Source organism: Pleurodeles waltl, chromosome 8 (genome assembly GCF_031143425.1).
Source record: "Pleurodeles waltl isolate 20211129_DDA chromosome 8, aPleWal1.hap1.20221129, whole genome shotgun sequence".
Taxonomy (NCBI): Eukaryota; Metazoa; Chordata; class Amphibia; order Caudata; family Salamandridae; genus Pleurodeles; species Pleurodeles waltl.
Window position 1 is genome coordinate 126,278,288 of NC_090447.1, and position 21,738 is coordinate 126,300,025.

The 21,738-nt window shown below is 43.6% G+C and overlaps 1 protein-coding gene across 2 annotated transcripts in view; it reads right to left on the reverse strand.

Annotated features, from left to right (window-relative positions):
• The window catches only part of NARS2 (asparaginyl-tRNA synthetase 2, mitochondrial), a 402,607-nt gene that overhangs the window by 335,584 nt on the left and 45,285 nt on the right, over positions 1-21,738 (reverse strand). For both annotated transcript variants that reach the window (XM_069203933.1, XM_069203932.1), the window contains exon 5: positions 13,399-13,479. In XM_069203933.1, coding sequence (XP_069060034.1) covers positions 13,399-13,479 — 81 coding nt within the window. The remainder of the gene's footprint in view (positions 1-13,398; positions 13,480-21,738) is intronic.

Genomic DNA, 21,738 nt, shown 5'->3' on the forward strand with positions numbered 1-21,738 from the left:
GAACTGTTTGTTTTTTAGGAATGTACATGAAAATGTTATTTTCAAATGCAACACTGGGTCACATTTGTTTGAAAATTATCAGGGGGGGTGGGCGGTCGATAACCACCCACCCTTCTTAATTTTCCTGGATTGAAATGAAGCACTCGGTGCAAGTCACTGTTGACATGTAGGTTTTAGGTACCCGGATCCAACTTTGGAGGAAGAGAGTTGGCTAGTGTCATAGTGGTGCCAGTCTAAGGCATCATTTACACGGATGACGCCACCACTTTTCAATATCGGGAGGGGTGTTCGGTATGAAGGGAGTGACGCCAGGATTACGCCAGCGACACCTCAGTACTTCCTTGCCTCTCTTCTCGTGTTTACAAACCTGTGCGTTCAGAGTGGGTGGGAAAGGCGCTGTGAATGTTTCCACTTCAGCAGTTTGCATCCTTGTTCGGCTTCTGATGGGTTTCTTTCTCAGAAGCATCCGAGGCACTTATAATAACAACTTCACAACCCATCAACAAGCATAAGCTGCCAGTCTTCCATTATCTCAATGCCAGCTCCACGGCACGCGCCAGCAATTACCAGCGCGAGGCCGGGCCCAGCGTGGAATCAACGCAGTGCCTTAAAGGAGACATGGCAGTCCGTCCGCCCAGGCCACGCCCACTGCTGGGAGCATCTTTCATGGGGATGGCAGGCTATCTGTCCTCCAAACAATAGTCATTAGTTTCCCTCCGTTTCAATGACAGGCGCGTTTCGCAATGCATTTGCCAGTGGTGAAAAAAAATCAATGATAATTTCATAAAAGTTATCTTCTGTTCAGTTGATTTATTGCTATGGAACTGTGCAGATGTACAGATTTATAATCTGCGCCCGATACTGACATTGGTACTTTTTTACCGATGGACCCGTGGAGACATTCTAAAAAAAGTTCCTTTACACAACAGGGAGTTTCCAATACCACTGCGTTAGCTATATTGCAGGGGAACACACATTTATGGAAAACAACTTTATTCTAACCGTTGATATTACGTCTTGAACACATACTATATCAACTACCGTAAAATACTACGAAAACAAGGAAACAAAACAGACTTGGAGACAAGGGAAACAGACATCTTCTTACGGTCACCACAGGGTATGGTTTGTGGGCCCAGGATCAGAAAGGTCTTGAAAAGACCCATTATACAAAACACGGACCATGGTGAGATTTAACTTCACAAATATCGTCATCAGGTCCGTCCTGCAAAGATGAAGCCATGAAGAGAACCCATGAAGCTATTACTGCGCTACTGACGTGCTAGCTTGGATGCCTAAAGAGAAATGCTGGTGCCATTCCTTATATCTCCTAGTCATCATCTAAGGCAATTTGCCAGGACTCTGACACGCTCAATCAGGTGCAACATATGTCGGGGGCCTGGGGACAAGGGCGAGAAGGATGCATAGGGCCTAGTTTAGATCTCAGCGGATGGAACACTCTGTCAAACATGACCGATATCCCATCCACTGTATTATGATTTCCATAGGACATAATGGGATTGTAATACAGCCAACGAGATATCCGTCACATTTGTGACAGCGTATTTCTCTACGCCAAGTTCTAAATTAGGCCCATTGTCCACTACTCTAGCTCCAGAGCATGTAGATAGTGGGAGTTATGGCCTCTAAGGAAAACAAGTAGATCGACACGTGTTTGTGACCAGCTTATTCAGTACACCGACATTAGTTAGAACTTGTGCGTACAATAACAAAGGCACACTGGATAGCGAGGCACAGTTCTTCCACTGTATGATTAGCACACTGTGAGATACAGGGTGATGGTGCTCAAAGGCCGAGACCCAACATGTCCTTTAAGACACCACAAGCTTTTGAAGAAACAGTGACACTTGGTTTACATATAGGGCCAGATGTATCTAAGGTTTTTAGCCATTCTGTGTCTATGGGAAAATGTGTTCGTACATATGGCCCATAGTCTGCCCGCCGTTATGAGAACATGTAGGTGTATGAAGGAGGACTGCGATGGACAGGTATGTAGCTCTAAATAACGCCCCATTGGAAATTTGCAGACTTGTGCAATGCAATTGTTGTGCACTTGTTCTCTCCATTGGTACAGATTATGCCTGCCAGGCTTGTTCAAAAGAGAGGTTATGCAAGCTGGAGTGAGCACAAGTGGGGTGTGCGTGCTGTGTGCCGACCGCCTGCTGAGTAAGAGCAGAATGCAATGTTGGGAAGGTGTTCACCAAAGGAAGTTGGAACGGAGCGATTAGTCTTTGAGCAGAGGGATCTCAACTACACGCACCATCACTGCTTTCTGTCTAACGTAGTTTGGCATGGACTTCAATGAGCGATTTCACAAATGTGTAAATATACACAGACATTACTGCAGCTTTAAATATACAAGAAATATTTCTGCATGCAAAACTCACTTTGTGGGTCACCTAATAGATTTCCATGCTATTTAAGGCGGTTAGCAGGTATATACTGCACTTGCCATTAGCACATGGAATCCCTCTTAACAAGGAAAAAGGCTTATATGACATTGTGGAAGACCTTTTGAGCTCGAGATGTCTTCTGTGTGTGTGAGTTTGGGATTCCGACTTTAGGAACCCTTTTTTTGATTCAGTAATCATTGCCTTTTTCCTTGTTAGGAGGAATTCCATGTGCTGATGACTTGTCCCCCTTCTACAGCAGATTATGTGGAGCCCTTCTTTTGACTATAAACTGCACTTGCGTCAAGAAAAAGCTGTGTGAATCGGGCGTAGAGAGGTGTGGGAAAGTAGATAAGGCCGATGGGAGACATAGGAAAAATACACCCAGTCAGAAATTCAGAGCTAAACAGTATCTTGCATGCAGCCACCTGGCTAACTTTGGGGCCACGCTGCCTGGTTATCAAACCTTCCCCAGGCCTCTGTGTCAAGATCTACGGTGCTAAGATCGACTCTGACCTCTCACTTCAAAGTCAGGTAAACTCAGGTAGTTAGTGCTTGGTTTTTCTCTTCATATGTGCGCTCGCAAGTGTATTTTACATTTATTCACTTTGTCTTATCGAGCACACACTATCGATGCTGTAGCCTCGACGAGAATCGAGTAACGCCACCTATCTGGAAACTTCAACCTGCCCACAATGCACCCCAGTCCCGGCTCCGCCTCTATCGCCCTTACCTATTACACCGGCCTCCTTTCAAACAGAAGAGATGTCAACTCGCCTTGAGTGGTTTATAAAGCCCTTCAGAGCAGAAAGCAGAATATTTTGAATCAGTTGTACCTTTTCAAGCGCCAGCTGAGGTCCGAGACCGCAGCTCTGGTCAGGGTACCAGGTTCAAGCTCTTCTCTGCGGTTGGTCGAGCTTTTTTGTTCACGGCTGAAGAACCCTGGACTGCTTTACCCATCTTTCTGCCTAATCAAACTTCCTTATTGATCCTGGGGCAGTTTGTCTCCAGAATCATCAACTCAAATTGTCCGGTTAATCTCTTTGGTTACCACGTCCTAGCGTCATGGTCCCGTGAGGTGAGTGTTTTGAACTTTACAAACTACATAAACCAGACAGGGGGCCTGATGGAGGAGGGCTTTGCATCAAGAGCACACACTCGGGGATGACAATTACATGAAATGCGGGGTGTGCGGAATAAAACAGTTGCAACAGGCAGAAAAAGACAAACAACAATCGTCATAGGAGGGTGACGCATAGAAGGAGCCCTTGAGACTTCAAGGGAATAAAAGCTAGGAAGCTAAATGGGGATTACAACGGAAAGCAGAAGAGACACACTTGGCTTGAGTTTAGACAAAATGGAAACAAGAATCGAGGGCAGAGATTCTGTACTTTTTGAGTGGACCCCCCCTCCTCGAAACATTTTTTGAATTTGGGGACCCCTACTGAGTCATTATTGGAAGTTGGGGACCCCCTGCTTAACCAGTTTCTATGATTTGAACTTCAAAGCAATATGCGAAAATACAAGCAGAAGTGTACTGCAAACACATGCTCAAATACTGAAATATTTAGATTCATTCACAATCAAATTTAGAAAACTTTTCACATTTTCAATTTTGCTTATTAGTATACACTTTATTCATCTTAAGTTATTAATGTTAATATTACTTCATTTTGTAACAGTTGCAGAACCCCCGAGTAGTCCTTGCAGACCCCTGGGGGTCCTCAGGCCAGAGGATAAGAACTACTGCTCTAGGGTTTAAAATGCACATCACCTATAATGCACATCACCTATAATGCACATCGCCTATAATGCACATCGCCTTTAATGCACATCGCCTTTAATGCACATCGCCTTTAATGCACATCGCCTTTAATGCACATCGCCTATAATGCACATCGCCTATAATGCACATCGCCTATAATGCACATCACCTATAATGCTGGCGTGCTTAAGACTGCCTTTCAAACGAAGAGGTTTGCTTCGGACCTCTTACTGGCTGGGTTTCATTAGCCGAAAACAGCCATTAAATTACTGAGTAAAGAATTTCGACTTTTTCGAGAAAAATTCCCGATTTATATTATGAAGCATAAGACGTTACTCAAGACCATGAAAGCCTGCAGGGGTTTCTGTGGAGGCAGCCAGTGTCCCAGAGGAAGACACTCGCTTGCATTTGTTTTGCTCCACACGGAAATTGACCGAAAGCTGGGGGACCGGGGCTAAAACGTTTGTGATGGATTGCCTTGCAAACATGTTTCACTCCCCCTATGTCTCCCCCCTTCCAATAGAAAGGGATGAAATAGCTCTTCGCTGTGCATGGAACTCAGGATATAACCATGTATTCTCTCCGTGGAGCGGGGAACAAGGACGAGGGGCTAATTCCTCTTTGCAGCGGTGGAGGTAGAAGGTGTCCATTTAAATTCTTGGTGTTGCTGGGGGCGGAAGGCATGGTGGCACAAAGATGCAGCTGCCCACCCTAGTGTCACATTTTTAGGTCTCTTAGTTCATCGGAAAAGCTTTTGTATCCAATTTGAGTCAGCGTGAGAATTAATTTGCTATGGTCAATGATTTCCCTAACATGGAGTGTGGTTGGAGTTGATTTAGAATAAATGAAGGAGACTTTCCGAAAGAAGCAGAAAAGAGAAAGAAGGGCATAAAAAAAGAATTTTACTTACCTCGGATTGAATGAGTTTAGGAATGTTAGGGACAAAACATTGACCACAAAAGATGGGTCAAGTAAGGCTTCTGCCTGCAAGCTTCATTCAGTAAGGGCAACAACTATATTCTGATCATGCAATTCTACTACATGCTCAATCTGATCGATTTGGAAGAGGTGAGGAGAATATCTCTCCTGTTTGTGGGGGTCTCAAACTACGTAAAAAACTATTCTTACAAGTTCATGCCCTCGAATAAAGATATTGAAATCAATGTTAGACCAAGTTCTTTGGATGCATTTACACAGTATTTTAATTTCTTTTTTTGTAAGATCTATTTAGGGCACCTTATTAGAATATGAGATTGATAAACATGCCATTAAATAATTGATAATTTCTTATACTCCTGAAATAAAATAGTTACACAATCACTTATCCCCCTGCATGGTGGCCTAGAAAGACCTTCCAAACATTTTCCACGACTGATCATGCAACAGCTTTTTCTTTCACATCTCTGTGCAAGATAACATCCAACACTTGATCACAATTCAAAGAATTTTCTTAGACTAAATTTACAAATGCAATGACTAATCTTAAACCCATCAACCACTTCCCTTAATATATCGCTGCATCTCAGATCTTCCTCGCTTAGCAGAAACTTTTAAAAGCTGCGTGACTAATCTACCTAAACAGTTCATAAACAACAACATTTTACATTACTTTCTAGCTGGTGTAAGGACAGTATGCAGTACTTAAACCATGATCCTTAAAATTACTGATGACATTTTGGTATTCGGACACCAACGAATCTTGCTTGCTCATTCTGCTATATCTTACAGCACCTTTTGGCAGTTTATCACAAAATGTTTCTGAAAATTCTCAAATAAAGTATGAGCTCAGAGGACAGGTTTACACCTTATATTAAACAAAAAAAAAAATCTCAAAGTCAATAAGTGACAGAGAGATCCTCTCCAAAAAAGTGTCCCATAGAGCTCTATTTAAACACCCTCTCTCTTTAAATTGCATCTAGAAGATGCGAGTGATCTACTGAGAAATTCTAGCATGTGCTACCATCAGAATGCAGATGACACTCAACGTACCTGAAAGTCTCCACCCTCAAGGATATTGTGCATTTTGCAAAACCACAAGCAAATGCATAGGCAAGGATGACACTGCATGACTCAAAACTTAATGCTATTAACACAGAGTTTCTACTCATCACCCTTCTTCAAATATCCCTGTGCAAACATAGTGCGATGAAACTTAATTTCTAGACTGCAAAACTAATGATATTGAAAGTATCAAATCCCTTGATTCCATTACAGACAAACATAGCAACCCCCAAAATACATAAATATTGCTGCCAAAAATGTTTAATATGATCTAAATCGGAAAGAATCAGTATCTTACTGGGATTCAAAAAATACTTCATCTCGGGAAGCAGAATTTCTGACCACATTACTATCATGCTCCAAAATTCCAAATCCTTTGCTGTTGAGGGTAGATGCTTAAACTAAGGGGCCTGTTTAGTCTAGAAGTCTTCCCTCTGAAACACCTCAGTACATGACACACACACTTCTGCGATCGAGTTGATCTCACCGCGCATGCAGTTTGGATAGTCTGGTGCCAGTAACCAAAAAACTCAATTAACAACGCACTGTAAACCAATCTTTTTCTGGGTGAGCTTCCAGGATAAAGAACTGGGTTCCATCCACCCGCTCCTGTTTTTATTCAAAAGAGCACTGAAAGGACATCTTTTCATCCATCAATTCTGTCCTCTTGTTCAATAGGCTGTACCTTTCTCCCACTTTGAGAAAATCCTTTCACTTCTTTGTGGATGATAGGTGCAGAAATGTACACCAGACACCATTTTTTCCTCAGCTCCCTTCCACTGATCTAACTTATCTTTCTAAACTTGCCCCACTATTAGGATTCTGATTGACTGATCCCCTAAAAAAAGATAATGCTGGACTGCCTGAATGAATCTCCACGACCTGTAATTACTCTGGGTCAGTCACATTCCAGTCCATATTTATGCCTCACTAAACCACTAGACACAGGAATCACCCTTATGGAAATCAGCCTTGGTACTGCTCCAATAGGATCAGTTAAGGTTGAAAACTCAGGAATCATCCCTTCAGACAGAAACCAAAACAACCCTAGACTAGTTGTTGCCTTCTGTAGGCTCACCAGGGAAGCACAGCCCAAGTCTTATTGTGCAGCACGCACTTGACCCACATCTTGGCACACCCATTGCATTCGATATCTCACGGAGAAAAAAAAGAGTGATGGGTGGGATGCTTACATTTATTTCATATCACAAGAGAGGCAGGAAGAAGGGGACAAGCTGTCGCGGTCAGAGTAAATTTTCAAGGAAACGGCAGTCACAAAAGTACTCAACACACACTTGTAATTGTGTTGCTTGGAATCCCATAAGATCAGATCCAATAAAAGGGAAAAACACAGAAGATAGTTTTCCCAAAAAATACAAAAGTCCTCAATCATCGAGATGAGATGCTTCGTCATTGGGCTCTCCGTGGAAGTGGATCTGCCCCTACCCCCCCAGTTGGGCTCTCCCGGGAGCTATTTTGGTGGAGGAGTAGGTGAGTATCCCAGAGTTTCTTTTTATATTACTAGCTCTCCCTGGGGACCTACGAATGTAGAAACGCAAAAATGCGTAGAGAGGGTGAATGTTGTGTGAATTTTATTGCTCACTCCCCATCACATGATTCAAAACCAACAAAAGACCTGGGGAAGCAGTAAAATGCAGTCCCCTGATTGTGCCAACATGTTTCTGTCTACATTTAATGAATCCGGAACATTCATCAGGACAAAGGTCACCCTAAATCTAGCATATAAACCTTATCAGTCCTCTATAGTCTCACATCCTTAAGTTTGTGATGAAAGGGAGAGAAACAACTACATCTGCTTTTCTTGGGATGGACCGGCCCAGTGCGATCCATCTGGCCTTTTGTAAGAAACATGAAATGATTCTCTTAGTGACATCCCACATAAGACATGTTGTACAATTATATTATTATGAAACAAACATGACCACAGAGCATCATGTGAAAACAGGTGTTAGACCACACACCTAGAGCATTACACACATCACACACATGCTTCTCTTATCAACTGCATAGGTATTACTCTGTTTACAGTGTCTCTTTACAATTTGTTTTGCCCGACTGGTCTGCCCTAAAATGCACACAATATACTGATCTTGTGTGTTTTTTTGGTTATTATTTGAATCCAGAATTGTGAAGTTGGATCAAAAAAGCAGGAGTCAGGTGAAGAAGATTAAGATGTCCAAGTGCTGCCTTCTGGAACAGGAGTTCACAATACGCACGGTGAAAAAGAATCTCCAGCGGGAGCTTCCACAAGGTAATCTCCCTTCCCTGAGAGCCAGGATGCCACACGCTTGGGCGAGGTCGGGGTATTGCTTAACTAGCCCGCACCCAGGACGGCACCTAAACACTGTGATATTGCCTCCAAAACTGCACATCTCATGGGAATACTTCCACTCACTGAAGAAACGTTGCTCTGTGTGGAAAGAGCAATGGTTGGGGATAACTCATCGGTATCATAAAACTGATATATTCTCTCCACTGATGTTTGACACAGGTACTAAACTCACGAGGGAGCGTTGTTTATGTATGGTGTTGGTACTGGACTAATTAATAATGATGCGAGACATTGTTATACACGAACAATACATTTTCATACACAAGCGAAGCTGCATTGCAGCTGTTAGTTCATGACAGGATAAACTCTCAGTCAACCCCACGTACTTAGATGGTCAGGCAGGCTCTGCTACCCAGGCGTGAAGGTTAATGACTGACAGGTCACAGGTGGGATAGCACTCAGCCAACAGCTACATGCACAAACTTTAAAACATAGAACAGATCCTACAGATAGGCAGCAACACTACAATGGTCCCGGGAGATTGGCCCCAATAAAGCACACATGGCCGGAGGGATGTTTCCAAAACACCATAAAGTCAGATGCTACACATAGTTAGGTACACAGTGCTTAATTTGTGCTCGTTGTTTCCGGTGCGGAGCACCAACACTTATTTTTGAGGGCCGGCGCTTGTTCTTATGATCAACATTTACTGCGAGCAAAAGAAACATATGGGAAAGACGGAGGAAGAGAAAAACAGAAAAGCGTCACAAAGGGAGAAAGTGGAAAGCTTCAAGAGTGAGCTGAAGGGGCAGGAGTGTCTGTAAATGGATTAAAGAGGCTCGAGATGGATTTAGGATTATGCTGCTTCAGTATTCTGTGATCACAAACTTAATTGCAGCAGCTCTGTATTTAAGAGGAGGGCTTTGGGCACCTGCAGGTCTTTATTTACAAATTAAGCACTGTAGGTAGAGTTAGCCAATCAGGACCCAGAGCACACAGCGACTACGTACCCCTCAGGTCAGACATCTGAACACGTACTCGCCGGCCCACAATGTGTCCATGCCAGGTCGAGGCCCACCTGCTTTCCCTATCTAGAATTGTATCTGACTCTGGGACGAATGTTCACTTTTTATTACTTTATTGCACCCGGAAGAATGCATAAAACCAGCATTAAACCAATGTACTATGAAAGACGGTCCTCGGACCCAGGTTCTGTAACTGCTCTCCTGGACGTAATGTTAATTAAACCATTTCCTGTTTTGCCAGATGCCTCTTGTCTTTTGTTTTAAAGGTAAATTCTCATCTGACCAACAATGGAAAACTACTAGAATTCCTAGAACTTTCTGTGTTAGGTGCCAGTGGGATACAAGAATCTTCATGATGGGCACCATGGGGGAGGGTGCAACTGGTCAAGGAATAAATCTGGTATTGGATCGGGATTAAGGCATGGGTTTTAATGGACAGGGTCTATGCCTGGGGAATGGTAACAACTTCTTACATAAACATAAAAAAGGAGATCATGTGCCTGGACCAATTTAAGCTATGAACTGACAGACACTTAACAGGGTTGGGCTCAATGTGGCACACTGTAATACATCACACTAGATGTAAAAGAAGGACAGAATATGTTGATTAAAAAAGTGCTTATTTCAGCACAACACAAACCAAGCTCATCCTTTAGTGGAAAAGATTTGGTTCCGTACTATATCCGAAACCCACACAGAGAGTGGAAGGGTGGGTTAGGGAATGAAGAGTTTATTGTGCTAAAGAACGTCTTGAAGCTGACAGTCACAGTGCTCTGCATTAGTCTGGCCAAGTACAGAGATGTGGTCGTAAGGACCAGCTGCAGGTAGAGGGGTGAAAGTGATAAGGTGATGATTGCTGTTAGAATGGGAATCATCTTAGAACCTGGGCTGGAGGATCCTCTTGTCTTCGGACATCTGCTCAATGAGCACTTAAGCTCTCTTCAGTTAAGTCCATTTTGGTCTCACCCCAGTGCAGAGGTCCCGTAAGTGGCAATAAACTGGCATGTTACTCAAGGGCCAAGTTTTGAACATTCTGTACAGAGTTCTATTTCTTAAGATTCTGCTTTTGGTGCTTTACATTAATAGATGGCTATCAACAAGAACAAGGTGAGCAACATTTTTTCTACAGTGCTGAGATTGCTAGATCTGCATATGAAACCTCTTGATACAAAGTGCCAATAAACTGTACTAAATGATGCAAGTGCAAGTGGTGTAGGGGCTGTTCTATCACAGAAGAAAGATGGGGGGGAAGGAAGCTGTGGCTTCAGCATCCAGGTCTGTAAGAGGTGTGGAAGCGATGTACTGTTGAAATAAACTGGATACACTGGCGTATTGGGGGAGGGTTTATCATTTAAGATCTTACTTCCGGAGAGATACATTTGTTCCCAGAACATGTCTATAAACCATTGTTCAAAGTCTTGTACACTAAGAGAGCTCGCAACCCAACCCGAACAATTGCCATGTAGGAAGGTAGGTAGCAAGGATATTTATACACACATTGCATGTACCTAGGGCATGCAACATAACAACTGATTGTTTGTCAACATTGCCACTGGTTGAATATGAGTTATGTAGAGATGTGCAGTAAGAATATGTTGTTAAATTGGTGAGCACTGGCACAGATGGTGCTTTAACGAAGGAAGAGCAGCAGGTCAGGCTATGCAGGTAGATGAGGTATGTGTGAGTGAAAAAGAATGATATCAAGGATTGGAAGAGGGTTAGAGTGGTTGGAAAGGAGGAAGGGGCATATCAGTATTTGGCCTATGAAATAACAATATATGGAGAACTATAAGGAGGAAAGGATTGTGTATAGTTCTGAGAAGGTTAATGTTTGAATAAACCTAGATCTGCCATGAGGGACATATAGGAATGAAGGACATGAAAAGGAAACTTAGGGAGGTCTTTTGGTGGCCAAGTTTATAAATGGCTGTAGAACATTTTGTGCAAATGTTGCATTGCGATGTAAGTGATGATAAGTCTTGGGTGACTGTATCTAGCCAGATCGCAGAGACAATGTGACTTATGAGGCTAGAGAAAGCTTACATTAAGTTGCATTTGGACATTGCAGTAGGTGGTGTTGTGCAAGCTCAATACTGCAGAGACTACTTCTCAAAACGGTGCAGGGTAAGATTCACGAAAAGTAGCAGTGGTGGTGTTGTGACAGTGCTCCTGAAGGATGTTTTTGGCAAGGAAAATGTACCTCCTGAAATTGCTACGGACAATGGTCCTCAGTTGCCATCTTTGGAAATTCTGAGGAGGGTTGAGGTAAATTAATTTTAGAACATCGCTTTAGCATCCGAGTAACAGTGGACTTGTTATGTTATGTTATATCGATTCATAGAGCAGACTTATCACCCAAAGGAAACAACTTCACCGGGCTGTCAAAGACAGTCCTCACTTGGCCACAGTGAGTGGTGTAAGCTGAAGGGAAGCGTGGAGATACATTGTGGACTGTGAGAATAACTGCTCACATGAACTCTGTGCTTGAGGGGGAGATTGGCTGTCTCAAAACTAATAGCAAATGGTTGAAATGGGATATGATCCAATGTGATGAGCTGGATGTGTGAAGGAGAGGAGAGCTCAGGCTCAACATAAATATGACAAAGTGGGAACATCAGGTTTGAAGGTAAGGTGATTGGGTGAGGATGACGTTGACTGGACGTAAAGTCAAACACAGAGCTATGTTTTAAGATCCCAGACTAGTGATGGAAGTTATGGATGTGGTTGTGAAGCTTAGTAATGGAAAAGTCTAGAACAAACGGAAGTTGCCGGTTGTGCCCCCAAGGAGTAATGCCCACACCTTGCACTCAGGGGTCTTCCAAGTTTGATGAATGATGATCCGTCACTCAGAACAAATGTCAAATTTGACACTGGCCAAATTTATTTAGGCAAAAGAAAAAACTCCACAATTATTGTAACATCTTGATTCTATGATGCCTGGAACAATGTGGGGTATTTTCTCCCGTCATTCTGTTCAGCTGTTGTCTGTATGTATTTTGTTATTGCTGGTTCCTTTATTCAGATTGTATATAGCTGTCCGTTAGGGTTGGAAGGGAGAAGGATGTGTTGGGATTTGGTTGTAGCTATTGGAAGAACATGATTATGTAATGGTTGGTGTTAAAATATGAAGAGACTTAGAACCTGGAGCTTGTGTGGTTACAGGGAGCATACAGACTTTTGCCAGAGACATTTCAGTTTGACATGGTAAACAATACAAAGAGGATAAAGAGACAAAATAAATTATCTGGAGAGAAAGAATGGGTGAAGTTAAATCAATTATAAGAATGGAGGTATGACAAAAAGAGTGCGGTCCCGATAGTGAACTCTGTGGATAACACAATAAGCAAAGAGGAAGAGTAGTCTACCAGTCACAGAGCTTAGGCAACATAATGAGTTGTAAACACAAAGGTGCTCAAATTCCATTGGGTTCTAATTCTACCAAGGAAATAAATGTGCACCCACATTCTGCCTGGTGTGCACTGCAGTTCATCATCAGCTAGCAGGTAGAGGAAAGATGGGTCGCAAAAAATCAAACCAATGTCTGCAATTTGCATTATATTCCTAGTTTGCATCAGCTCCAAGCGGTTAGTGGAATACAGCATAAACCAGAAAAATGGAGTGTGAAAAAAGTTTGTGCTTGGTATTTCCAAAGTTCCTAAATTAAATCTAAAACAACATGGTTTAACACCTAAACAAGTCCCAAGTCATCACATGCCCTTAAGCAGAAGGGGTATTTTTTCTGGAATTCTCAAACCATTATGAAACAAAATAAAGTGAAACAGAACTGACTAAGAGTATCATTTAGTTCATCTGTTCCATTAAGTATATGAATGGGGTCTGCTAGACCATAAATCACACATGCTTCACTTATCAACGACAAAGGTATTAAATGTCATAACCCACCTCTAGCTGAAAGAGTTCTCCAGCACCTTCACAGTCGTTGGATGTAATTATAGGTGTATGAATGTGTACATAGTCATTATCCTACAAAAACATGGAGAGAAACATACATTTACAAAGGGTACATTGTGAATTCATATGAAAAACTATGGAGTCAAGTACTTTATAACATTTATTGGCCAAGTGAGAACTCCATAGGTGAGGCTCAACAGTGCCTTCATGTCAGATCATACAGGGTCCATCAGCTCTAGAGCTGCACATAATACAGAACCACTGCACTGGCAATAACTAAAGTCTGGCTGGCTCTAGAGTACTCTGTTCAAGGCCACTAGCTTCATAGTTGTTCAAGCTGCACTCCTGTACGCCAGTGCATGCGCACAAATGCAGAACGTCACCTACCAACAGCCCTCCCGGTCCTACACCACCCGAACAACAACATGGCAACAAGTCCTAGTTCTAGAATATCTGCATGCCTGCTATGTATTACTCTGGAAATAAACCTTCCCGCCCACACTCGCTATGCCAACCCATATAAACATGTTGCCCCACAAAACAAAAGTTACTGTAACATGGAAAGTTTGGCACTATCAAAACATTTGGATGGAAAGAGTCCGACCTGTGCCAAAAGCTCTCACCTACATCAGTCTGTGCAAATGTGTTGAATAGGATAGTTACATTCGTTAAGTATTTTGCTGCTCGGCACTATGTACCTACACTCAGAAAAAGAAAGAGTGTTCTGTGAAAGTCCAGTTTCACATCCTCCCTAATGAATACGTATCACACAAACAGTATAGTAAGCCATGATTTGCTTTTAGGGTGTGTGCGTTTTATAATACTCCTACAAAAGGAATATTCATTACTTTGTAAAAATAGCGCTCACCTACAATTTGTGGCAGGCTTCATCATTGGGCCTGCATCCCGACAAGGTGTGCATCAGTATAAGCTGTATAACGCTAGTACAGGATTTTTGTTTCTTTCTTTTTCTATGGAATCTGGACAGGGGCTATGTTGTTTAACAATAAAAATGCCTTGGAAAAGGGCCTCATTACGAGTCTGGCGGTTGGACAAGCCAACCGCCAGACTCGTGGTGAGGAGACTGCAGCGGAGCTGGCGGTCTTCCCGCCAACCCCATTACAAGGTTTCCACTGGGCTGACTGGCGAAAACCAATAATTCTGCCAGTCAGCTCAGTGGAAACTATGCAACAACATTGATCTCATGGAGCTGAGGCCAATGCTGTCGCACAGTGGGGCCCTCCAGCACGCTTAGAATGCGCACTGTATACTCCCTGTGGCCCCCAGCACTGGCTTACCGCCAGCCTTTCCATGGCAGTAAGTAGAGATGCAATAACTCAGACAGCCGTCAGACCATCAGGAACCATATTTCCAATGGGGACAATAGTCCCCTAGCGGTCCAACTGCCATGGTCGTAATGTGGCGGTCGGACTGCCACAATTGCAGCGGTCTGACCGTCACTGCGAAGGTGGGAGTCCTTGGACGGCCAGCCTCGTAATGAGGCCCTAAGTTTATTGAGTTTCATTTTTCTCCGGCAAGATAAAAATGGAAACTTGGGATGGTTGGGGAAGTAATTTATCTCTCCATTCTAGTGAGTCGACCTGTTTCAGCCTCTTGTGCTAATGCCCGCAGAATCAAAGGGCTTTCTTCAGGACTGTGAGATCCCTCATTTGTTTGCATTATTACAGTTCAAAACCAACAAGGGGAATGACCCGAATTGTAAAAATGCACTTTAAAAAATTTAAAAAAATCCAAGATGCTGATTTTTTTGGCAGGCGTTGTGAGCTTATATTTCGGGCCCAAATTCCTTTGTGAACCCATTTTTTTCAGTGCCCAGGCAATTAAGAAATAACAAAATCAACAGAATAATTCTATTTTCATTTTATATACTATTTAGCTATGTTGTAAAGTTCGGCATACTGCCCACCTAGGACAAACCAATGGTATTTAGCATAAGGCTATTTATTTTGTCTGGATCACAGCCGACAGTCTACAAATCACAGTCCCTTTTTCACACCCACAGTCCTTTACCTCTGGTGGAAATCTGTCTGGTGCCTAAGGCCACCTTAAACAAAGGATGCAGGAAGGGAGGAAAACCAGCTTCCACAAACGTTTAGCTCACATCTACCTTTGAAAGGAAAGAATGAGACTAAACAATATGTCCAGAGCCTGTCCTCAGACAAGTGAGGCCGCTCATACCATTAGGTGGAGAACAAGTGAACCACAGAAGGGTGGAACCTTTACTAGATGATTGCGGAGAGGAACTGGGCTGGCCTTGCGAGGAATTTGGCGAGATCGGGCTTTAAGCAGGAAGGAGGCTGATTTCTGCCATCTTTGTTTCTGTTGCGCAATGGACTGGGAGACAGCCTTAGCCACATTGCATTTCTACACTTTACCATAAACATTGGGTAGAGAAAGTGCGAGAACTTTAGTTTTGATTTACTCAGGTTTTGCCACTGTAGGAAAGTACCCTCTTTTTGGCACGGTTACCCCCACTTTCTGCCTGCAGTCAGTGTGTTTTGACTGTGTTCACTGGGATCCTGCTAACCAGGACCCCAGTGACTGTGTTCTCTCCCTCAAGAGTTGGTTGTCCCCAACTTTTTACACCCCACAATTGGCATACTGGTGCCCCCGTGTAAGTCTCTAGTATATGGTACCTAGGTACCCAGAGCATTGGGGCACCAGGGGTTCCTCATTGGCCCTGCATGTATTATGCCACCCATGGGAGCCCATGCAAAATGTGTCTGCAGGCTTGCCATTGCAGCCTGCGTGAAAAGGTGCATTCACCCGTTCACTACAGGTCACTGAACCAGGCCACTGTAAGTCACCCCTATGGCAGGTCCTCCAACACCAGAGGGCAGGGTGCAAGTACCTGTGTGTGAGGGCACCCCTGCATGAGCAGAGGTGTCCCCACAAACTCCAACTCCATTTTCCTGAACTTTGTGAGTGCGGGGAAGCCATTTAGCCGTGTACTGGACATAGGTCAATACCTATGTCCAGCTACGTAATGGTAACTCCGAACCTAGGCATGTTTGGTATCAAACATGTTGGAATCATACCCAAACACTGTTGCCAGTATTGGTTGTATGATTCCATGCACTCTAAGAGCTCCTTAGAGGACCCCCAGCTTGCTCCAAACAGTTTACAGGTACAGCCTGTGCTGCTGCCATCCTACATACAGGTTTTTGCCCTCCTGCGGCTTGAACAGCTCAAGCCCAAGAAGGAAGAATTAAGGATTTCCTTTGGGAGAGGGAGGCAACACCCTCTCCCTTTGGAAATAGGTGTTACGTGGCTTGGGAGGGGTAGCCTCCTCAAGCCACTGACATGCTTTGAAGGGCACGTTTGGTACTCTCTTTGCATAAACCAGCCTACGCCAGTTCAGGGACCTCCTGCTCTGGCGCGAAACTGGACAATGGAAAGGGGGGCAACCACTTTCCTGTCCATCACCACCCCAGGGGAGGTGCCCAGAGCTCCTCCAGGTGGCCACTTGATTCTGCCATCTTGAATCCAAGGTGGGCAGAGGCCTCTGGGAGCATCTGAGTGGCCAGGTCAGGCAGATTACATCACAGCCCCCTCCTGATAGGTGGTCACCCTTCTAGGTGACCAATCCCCCTTTTAGGGTTATATAGGGTCTCCCACTTGGGTGGGCCCTCAGATTCCACTTGCAAGAATCCAGCAGGACTCCTCTGCAATGTTTACTTTGACTTCTGGCCACTGGAACCGCCACTGGACTTCAGAGGAACCTACAATCTGCAGCTCCAGCGATAACGTCACTCTGTAACATTGCTTCTTCGGCTCCTTCAAGCAACTGCAACATTTCCCCCAGCTGTGCATCATCTGAGAGCGGCAAGACTTCAGTCTGCACCAAGAAGCAAGAAGGCATCTCCCTTGGAGTGAAGGAGTCACTCTCCCGCGTCTGCAGGCACCAACTGCAACAATGATCGGCTGCGTGGGTCCTCACTCCTGCAACTTTGCGTGGATCCTGCAACACATGTGGTGGTCTTGAGTGGTTCCCTTGGTCCCCTCTACCAGCTGCCCAACTTTGGAGGTGGTGAGACTTTGGGCCAGATGTATCGAAGCTTTTTGCATTCGCAAACGGTGCGAATGCCCGTTTGCGAATGCAAAAAGCCATTTCAGAATGTATCAAAGGCATTCTTAATGCAATTTTAAGGAATCGCTAAAATAGCGATTCCTTAAAATTGCGACCCTGTTCAGAGAGTCACAAATTGCGACTCTCTAAATAAGAAATCGCAAATAAGGATTCCTTATTTGCGATTTCTAAAGCACATGTAAGAAGCAATTCCTTAATGCAAATTGGGCATTAAGGAATCTCTATTACCACCAAGTTGAACTTGGTGGTAACCATGTGCAAATTTTAAAAATGCATTTTTAAAATGTACATGTAAAGCACACATGCCCTTTTGGCATGTGTGCATCTTACATGTTGGAAAAAAAAATTGGGAGGTGCAGCAGAGGGGGCCATAGGCCCCCAGCACCCTGGACTTTGCATTTCCTAAAATTGCGAATTCCAGTTAGGGTATAGTGTGATAACATCACTGGTGCTCACCCCACACCAGGCTAGCTTTCTACAGTCACCAATCCTTTTTTTTTTTTAAATCCCTGCAAGATCCCAAAGTCAGGAGAGAACTGTCCGGTGTCAGTGAATGGTAAGGACGTTTTCCTGCAATCCTGCCTGTGTACTGAACAGACTGTGTCTGGAATAGGACTTGAATTTCTGGAACCAGAACTTTTCTCCAGTTCTAGTAGTATTCAACTTTCGCTGACCCCAGGTATCTACAGGTTCAGGTGCTGCCAGTGCACGCCAGGCTCTCCCCACTGACATTATCCCTTCTTCATGGAAAGTGCAGAACATCAAGGAAACAGGGAAATTCCTTGGTCAACTCAAATTTTGCAGTACACTCCTGAACAATGTTCCCTGTAAGGCACGAGCGTGCGCGCACCTTTCCTTCCCCCATCGCGCAGGCCCATTCGGCATGCGCGCACGTTAATAAATAAGCCTTTTAGAGCGATATACGTGCTCCCCTAAGGCAGATAATGCTCATATTTGAATCTGGATTGAAGTGAATGAAAACCGAGTTTAAATGCCGCAGGGAGTGTTTTAAACATCATTTGGCGTACTTTAGCATACAAGCGAGCAAGTGATATTTATGTTGAAAATTAATGGTTAATGAGCTAGGAAATGTGCTGTTATCAACTTTTCCATCATTGTCATACTTCATAGTTGTTTATATGCATTATCACTTTCTCAGCTCAAATAAGCCTTTTAGAGCGATAGTCGTGCTCTCCTATTGCAGAAAATGCTCATATTTGAATCTGGATTGAAGTCAATGAAAACAGCGTTTAAAGGCCGCGGGCAATGTTCCTGTTTTCTCTAACTGGGGTGTAGGTGGCACTTAACAGGTCATGTCCTTGGGGTGTGCAACCAGGTCACAAAACTGCCTTGATGCCCTATTGCATGGAGCAATGATATCCCTTTTTTGCTTTAGTGGTATGGAGAGGCTAATGCCAAAGATCTTGGCTAGTTATGCGCTGCGCGCGCGTGAATGGTCAATTTCTTGGCACACGTATCCTTGGCTGGAGCGCACACTGCCGCACACAGTGGAAAAAAATTAGAGGGAACATTGCTCCTGAAAGCAATCCACTGGATCAGTTTCAGCTGCCTGGGCATGCAGCACACACTCTCGATGCCTGGGAATACAGAAGGGTCTCTGGACAAAGGAAGCTGGTGATGCCACAGCGAAATCCAGAGACCCAGATGGAACCGAAGATTTGTCTGTGCACCTAAACTGAAGTTATGAAGAGTCTTATATTTTGCAGTTTTTATATAGAGCTAATTTGGCGCCTTGAGTGCTTTACAGGAGCACCAGATTACATCACACAAGATCAGAGTTTACCGTTTTTTAAGACACAGGAAGATTAAGTGATAATGATTTGCCCAGAATAACAGGATGATGAGCTGAGCAGAAGGCGGGACTCCAGCACGGTCCTCCAATTTCAATGTCGGCAACTCTGGCCTTTTAGGCCACGCCCTCCTGGCTGTAAAACGTGGACTGGTGTCTCAGGAACCAGTTCGGAGGATTCTTTTTTTTTTTTTTATCAAAGTACATTTTAATGAGAAAATGTGGTGCTAAAAACCATCTGATTTTTTTTTTTTTTTTTTTAAGTACACAACTTTTCCAAATGCTTCTATCGCCTAAATATGTTACCCGTTAGCAGCAGCAAAAACAGGTGCACTGCTGCGTCCCTGGGGCCTTTCTGAGGATGTACTCCAGCACATTAATTTCATTTCTTCCCTTTCCAAAAGGTAACTTTCTTTATTGTAGGCTAGAAAGTGTTGTTTGCACATCTTTTCATGTTGTCGACAAAGACTCACTTTTTGTGGCATTTTGCTTAAGGAATCCTATTTTGTAAATAACATGATTTGAACTTTCCAGTTTATTTTTCTAATTGCGTTGATGTTTGGGTCAAGTGTCAAAATAAGTAGGGAGTTTCTTTAGCTGAAGAAAGAATGACCTCTCTAAACACTGGATTAAAAATTTGATTTTCCCACAGATGAAAGAATATAATTTCTGCAAATTATGAAAATTAATACAATAGTTGACAATTATGTAAACTATAGGATTTGAAACCACTGTTTTTGCAATTAAAAATAGTAAAACATGACATACATAAATAGGTAGCTGATAAACTTCAGTCGAAGAGGTGATATTGTTAAGGTCCAAAAATTATATTTCGTCAGATACTGTTAGCGACTCAGTCTCAATGACCTACCCCCAAAGTTCACTGCTCATGTGCTTCAGACACTCCCTGTACCCAGTACCTACCTGCAGTACATGCGGACGGTCCATTTCATAGTCTGGGAAACTGGGCTGGGCTGTGTCCAATACTCCTTCAAGGAATGCCAACTAGGCACTGACACTGGCAAGGGGACATGTCCCTGTGCCTAGAACCACTGCCCAAAGGGCAAAAACTGTGGCAAGTAAAAGTAGAGCTATTTCACAAATTAAAACAGTCTTGTAAAGAAACCCAGTATCCTTTAAACAGGAGCTTAACAAAGGTGCATGACTATCTTGCTGTACAGGCTCAAAACTGGACATGTTTCCTGTGTGTCTAACAGTAGGTCTACTGAGGCTCTGCGTCGATTTTAGCCTATGCCATCCTAATGCCCCCTTGAACCTTCACATGAACCCCTCTGGACACAGAATGTGTCACAGCGTGTGCGCGGCAAAGCCATGGGAGTATGGGGGAGTAGCACTTAAACAATGAACAACTTTACATGATGTACTCTTCAGATATCTAAATGTGATGACCTTTTGCAAAAATGGGCACTCAGCGCCTGGACTCCCTCACGGGTGACCAGCAGCGCTCTACAAATCCACCTTATATTACATTACAAAATGGCGGGCAATCCAGCATAATGCTAAAGTACAAATGAACATATTTGTCATTTTACAGCAACTATCTGCAATGCGTAAATAGCGAGACTGGCTTCTTCTGCACCAAACCTTCATGTTGAACCTACACTGGGTTAACTCTGCCTTGTTTGTGAAGCTCCTGGACCCAGTTCTCCCTACCAGCCGTTTTGAAATATGTCAAGAAATAGCAGTATTCTGTATTTCTTGTGCTTAAGAGACTCCCTACTGGTCCCTGCCTTAGGATTCTGCCAAGATGCCATCTTGCAGGATGCTCAGCACTTTTCTTGCATCACCACAATGTATCCTGCATCTCTTCAGAAGAAAGGCGTCTGCCAGGATAAGGATTTGCCTCCGCTGTTAGCTCGGCTTCCATCACCATCTTCACGCCTCTTCTTCACACAGGCCTTTTCCACCATCTATGGCTTGGCGGTGATTCTTGCCGGCTTCGCTTTACTTTAGAGCTGCCTTAGGGAGCTGGCCACTTACTGCTGGAATTCCTGGTAACTCTTTTATGAGGCTGTCATCCACAAACTGATTATTCTATCCCTTTACCTCGAATGCTTTCTTCCATTGCGGAAGCTCTTCATTGATGGGTCTCATTTCCATTTTAAGGGCCATGAGCAAGTCACCAAAGGCGCTTTTTAAATTAAGTTCATCTAGTGAAGCCATGTGGCGTTGTCTTTCCCCCCCCCAGCTTTGTAGGGTAAAAGAGATGCAGGGCCAATATGCAATTCACTTCAACACGAGGAGTGTCCTGTGTGTTTGTTTTTGTTATGTAATCAAAGTTTTGAAATCTTTAATTTTGCCAACCTTTGTTAACTTTGCAATTATTCGTGGTTTACCTTTGCAAATGCTGTCTCCACATTGCAAGAGATACTTTTCACTGTACAGCAAG